Below are 6,000 nucleotides of genomic sequence, written 5' to 3' on the forward strand. Positions count from 1 at the left end.
TGGGCAAAGCGTGTGTCATCATCGCCGCAAGGTCAAGCAAGACTGTCTGATCTCCCGCGTGCGGGCCGGCCGTGCACAGCTGTGACTCCTGCAATGGCGGAGCGTGCGAACACACTCGTTCGAGATGATCGACGGATCACCATCAAACAACTCAGTGCTCAACTTGACATCTCTGTTGGTAGTGCTGTCACAATTGTTCACCAGTTGGGATATTCAAAGGTTTGTTCCCGCTGGGTCCCTCGTTGTCTAACCGAACACCATAAAGAGCAAAGGAGAACCATCTGTGCGGAATTGCTTGCTCGTCATGTGGCTGAGGGTGACAATTTCTTGTCAAAGATTGTTACAGGCGATGAAACATGGGTTCATCACTTCGAACCTGAAACAAAACGGCAATCAATGGAGTCGCGCCACACCCACTCCCCTACCAAGAAAAAGTTTAAAGCCATACCCTCAGCCGGTAAAGTCATGGTTACAGTCTTCTGGGACGCTGAAGGGGTTATTCTGTTCGATGTCCTTCCCCATGGTCAAACGATCAACTCTGAAGTGTATTGTGCTACTCTTCATAAATTGAAGAAACTACTTCAGCGTGTTCGTAGGCACAAAAATCTGAACGAACTTCTCCTTCTTCATGACAACGCAAGACCTCACACAAGTCTTCGCACCCGAGAGGAGCTCACAAAACTTCAGTGGACTGTTCTTCCTCATGCACCCTACAGCCCCGATCTCGCACCGTCGGATTTCCATATGTTTGGCCCAATGAAGGACGCAATCCGTGGGAGGCACTACGCGGATGATGAAGAAGTTATTGATGCAGTACGACGTTGGCTCCGACATCGACCAGTGGAATGGTACTGTGCAGGCATACAGGCCCTCATTTCAAGGTGGCGTAAGGCCGTAGCATTGAATGGAGATTACGTTGAAAAATAGTGTTGTGTAGCTAAAAGATTGGGGAATAACCTGGTGTATTTCAATGCTGAATAAAACAACCCCTGTTTCAGAAAAAAAATGTGTTTCCGGTGATGAGTTCCTGTGCTAGGCTTAACTGTCTTGATCTCCAAGTCATCAAAGGCTGTGAAGAGAATTTAGTTAGACCTCGTGAGACAGGAGATACGTGGGGTACTTACGGTCCTCGTGCGCCGGCGGCTGCAGGGGCGGCGCGGCTACCTCGACAGGTGGAGCTGCGACGTCGTCGTCGTCGTCGCTGTCGATGTGCGGCAGCGAGCCGGCGACCTCGAAGAGCGGGCACGTCTGCATGGCGGAGTCGCGCACCGGCACGCTGGGCCGGCGCTGGCGGGCGCCGCAGCCGCAGCCGCAGGCGCCGGCTGCCTTGCACGGGAAGAGCGCCGCCTCGAGCGGCAGGCGGTCGGGAGCGAGCGCGCGCTCCGCGGACGCGAGCAGCGAGCGCAGCTGCGCCGGCAGCTCCATGGGCGAGCCGACGGGCGGCGCCGCCCCGCCGCCGCCGCCGCCGCCCCCGCGCCACACCAGCGCCGCCTCCACGGCGCCCGCGCGCTCCGCCGGCCGCACGCAGCAGTAGCAGTCGGCGCGGCCCAGCCGCAGCCGCAGCGCCTCCACGTCGCCCAGGTGCAGCACCAGTCGCTCGCCCAGCGTCAGCGGCCAGCCCGGCGCCCAGATCGCATCGCCACCCTGCCGGCCACGGAAGAGAGCGCCGCGTCACGCAACAGCATCACACTCACCGCCTGTCTTACAAAAGATACAATCGTAAAAAAAAATCGTGGAAGTGTTTTGTCAGTAGACGTCACAATTAGGGTTCCAATTACTGTATTCTACACAGAAGCTCCAAAGAAACTGGTGTAGCCATGCGTTTCAAAATACAGATACAGGGTGGTCCATTCATAGTGACGGGGCCAAATTCTCCCGAAATAAGCGTCAAACGAAAAAACTACAAAGAACGAAACATGTCTAGCTTGAAGGGGGAAACCAGATGGTGCTATGGTTGGCCCGCTAGATGGCGCTGCCATAGGACAAACGGATATCAACTGCGTTTTTTTAAAAATAGGAACCCCCATTTTTTATTACATATTCTTGTAGTACGTAAAGAAATATGAATGTTTTAGTTGGACCAATTTTTTCGCATTGTGACGTAACGCACAGTACACTGCCCGCAGTCACCAATGGAAATTTACGCACTCATACCTAGAACTGTAAAACTACCACAAGTAATTGTAGCCTATGGTAGTTTCCTTACTAGCGTGGGTCAGTTAAGATCGTAGCTGCGTTACCGGCATGTTAGGTGTGTTGCATACCTATCGGGCTTTACCTCATTTCGATCGCCTTGTATGCTTATGCGATCAATTTCTCAATACATTACCCTAGAAAGCGAAAACTGCGAACCGCCTAGAAACTGAGTGAGGATATATAAAGGACCGCGTAACCTATGGAATATTTTTGGTCTACATAGCTATCACCCTGCTCCTTACTTAAAATAGGCACTATTTATAGCAACATTGAAATTGTCAATGTTTGAACCAGGTTTTATTCGAAAAGTGTTAACTTTTAATGTGAAACAGAGGAATGTTGTAGCAAAAATTTAAATAAAGGACACAGATTTATTATACAGCACTAGAAAATGCAAATTCCTCTAATAAAAGGTGGTAGTCATAAAAATACGCGAAAAATATAGCAGACATCGCTTCAACACTTTGTCGAGCTTATGGGTGCCTGTTATTCAGGAACACCTTTGGCATTTGTCGGTAGTAAGAGGAAACTCTTGCCTTTTACCATGATCAAGAACGTTCTATTGAGTACAAAATAAAAACAATAATAACAGATTTATTTATGATAGTCCATCCAAACTGTTCTTGGATCAAAAGTAATTGCCTCAGTTACACAAAAGCGCAGAAGTTACGCGATCGACTAATTTTTATTAACTATAAATTGCAACTTTATTTTGTTAGAATACTGACTATATAACGGTCTAACACTGAACGATTCTAATTATATGCAAAACAAAGAAACAAAAAACAAGGACAAATCTTAGGTTCCCATTTCCTCTCCCACAGGTTAATTTATGATTATTTTCCTATCAATGCTACCGGTAATGCAACCATTTACTACATCATTTGTGTACAACACCAAAACGACCGAACCGTAGTTTTGGTACAGCGCAAATCCACTTACACCGCTAACACCTTGCAAACACAGGTACTGACCACCAAGTTCACGGTATTTTTCTTTAACTGGTCAGTTTGTCTCTTCCCATAACGGTTTCGAACGTTTTGTTCATCATCAGATGGCTGGGAGAAATGGTCAGAATTCAGGGATATGACTGGGAGTATCATCCGCAGCAAAGTAGCAAACGTGGGCTCTAACATCTGTACTTTAAAACTTATGAGCACTTGTTCATCTTCGATACTGTGAAACATACAGGGTGTTTCAAAAATGACCGGTATATTTGAAACGGCAATAAAAACTAAACGAGCAGCGATAGAAATACACCGTTTGTTGCAATATGCTTGGGACAACAGTACATTTTCAGGCAGACAAACTTTCGAAATTACAGTAGTTACAATTTTCAACAACAGATGGCGCTGCGGTCTGGGAAACTCTATAGTACGATATTTTCCACATATCCACCATGCGTAGCAATAATATGGCGTAGTCTCTGAATGAAATTACCCGACACCTTTGACAACGTGTCTGGCGGAATGGCTTCACATGCAGATGAGATGTACTGCTTCAGCTGTTCAATTGTTTCTGGATTCTGGCGGTACACCTGGTCTTTCACGTGTCCCCACAGAAAGAAGTCACAGGGGTTCATGTCTGGCGAATAGGGAGGCCAATCCACGCCGCCTCCTGTATGTTTCGGATAGCCCAAAGCAATCACACGATCATCGAAATATTCATTCAGGAAATTAAAGACGTCGGCCGTGCGATGTGGTCGGGCACCATCTTGCATAAACCACGAGGTGTTGGCAGTGTTGTCTAAGGCAGTTTGTACCGCCACAAATTCACGAAGAATGTCCAGATAGCGTGATGCAGTAATCGTTTCGGATCTGAAAAATGGGCCAATGATTCCAGTACTTTTTGAGGATGCAGGGACGATGGGACTGCAACATGGGGCTTTTCGGTTCCCCATGTGCGCCAGTTCTGTTTATTGACGAAGCCGTCCAGGTAAAAATAAGCTTCGTCAGTAAACCAAATGCTGCCACATGCATATCGCCGTCATCAATCCTGTGCACTATATCGTTAGCGAATGTCTCTCGTGCAGCAATGGTAGCGGCGCTGATGGGTTGCCGCATTTGAATTTTGTATGGATAGAGGTGTAACCTCTGGCGCATGAGACGATACGTGGACGTTGGCGTCATTTGGACCGCAGCTGCAACACGGCGAACGGAAACCCGAGGCCGCTGTTGGATCACCTGCTGCACTAGCTGCGCGTTGACCTCTGTGGTTGCCGTACGCGGTCGCCCTACCTTTCCAGCACGTTCATCCGTCACATTCCAAGTCCGTTGAAATTTTTCAAACAGATCCTTTATTGTATCGCTTTTCGGTCCTTTGGTTACATTAAACCTCCGTTGAAAACTTCGTCTTGTTGCAACAACACTGTGTTCTAGGCGGTGGAATTCCAACACCAGAAAAATCCTCTGTTCTAAGGAATAAACCATGTTGTCTACAGCACATTTGCACGTTGTGAACAGCACACGCTTACAGCAGAAAGACGACATACAGAATGGCGCACCCACAGACTGCGTTGTCTTCTATATCTTTCACATCACTTGCAGCGCCATCTGTTGTTGAAAATTGTAACTACTGTAATTTCGAAAGTTTGTCTGCCTGAAAATGTACTGTTGTCCCAAGCATATTGCAACAAACGGTGTATTTCTATCGCTGCTCGTTTAGTTTTTATTGCCGTTTCAAATATACCGGTCATTTCTGAAACACCCTGTATATCTTCTACTCCATGCTATTCGCTTCCCATATTTTGAAAAAAAAAAAAAGAGAGAAGTCCAGAAAACATGCTGTCTAAAAGCAGTTGTTCACCCTCGCTACTGTGAATCATCTCTTCTACTGAACAAGTGCCCACAGCTCTTAAGATATGCGTTTTAGAGCACATATTCACTACACAGTCTTTTTTTCTTTTGGTCCGTGGTGAGTCCTCCCAAATTACAAAATGGTTCAAATGGCTCTAAGCACTATGGGACTTAACATCTGAGGTCATCAGTCCCCTAGACTTAGAACTACTTAAACCTAACTAACCTAAGGACATTACACACATCCATGCGCGAGGCAGGATTCGAACCTGCGACCGTAGCAGCAGCGCGGTTCCGAACTGAAGCGCCTAGAACCGCTCGGGCACAGCGGCCGGCTCCCAAATTACAGAAAGCAAAAATTTTGCAGTAGAAGAGATGCTTTTTACAAAATCGAGTATGAATAAGTGCCCATAGCTATTAAGGTATGCCGTTTAGAGGCCTTGTTACCAAGACTTTTTTGCTTCGAACGATTGTACCTGTCCTATACCTGAATCTGACCATTCATCTTGGATATGTTTTGTTCGCCATCCTCACAGCAGACACAATATGTTGTTAGTTTTTCGGTAAAAAGCACGACCGCCGTCGTACATGAATTTTTTGTATTGATTAACTTATGGGTATGAACAAAGAAAACTACTACTTTTTGACCAATCAATGCGGTGATTTCAAGAACTGAAAGAATGTTATCTAAAATAATATTTATACTGCAATAATTTCTAATATTTATACATTCTGAGAAGTGTTTCAGGGCTTAATATCTGCCAGGGGTTGTCTCAAGTGAAAAATGAGGTTTCTGCCATAATTTATCTAGAAAACAGAACAGGCATCAAGCCAATGCCTATCAACTAAAAAACGTACGGTAATTCCGCCATGTCACTTTTCTGCTTGCCCTTAACTCGTCCATTGCTCCAAACGGAATAACAAAGAACGGAGTTAATCGTTACATCGCTGTCCAACTCTGGTTTGGCACGACTTTTAACGCTTCACGAGTGAAGGCACACACTGCTCT

At 46.4% G+C, this 6,000-nt stretch overlaps 1 protein-coding gene across 1 annotated transcript in view; it reads right to left on the reverse strand.

Annotated features, from left to right (window-relative positions):
• The window catches only part of LOC126481741 (puratrophin-1-like), a 728,422-nt gene extending 726,997 nt beyond the window's left edge, over window positions 1-1,425 (reverse strand). Inside the window, exon 1 of the mRNA XM_050105696.1 lies at window positions 1,125-1,425. Within this exon, the coding sequence (XP_049961653.1) occupies window positions 1,125-1,425 (301 nt within the window). The remainder of the gene's footprint in view (window positions 1-1,124) is intronic.
• Between the last annotated feature and the right edge of the window lie 4,575 nt (window positions 1,426-6,000).

This window comes from Schistocerca serialis, chromosome 5, assembly GCF_023864345.2.
Source record: "Schistocerca serialis cubense isolate TAMUIC-IGC-003099 chromosome 5, iqSchSeri2.2, whole genome shotgun sequence".
NCBI classification, from domain to species: Eukaryota; Metazoa; Arthropoda; class Insecta; order Orthoptera; family Acrididae; genus Schistocerca; species Schistocerca serialis.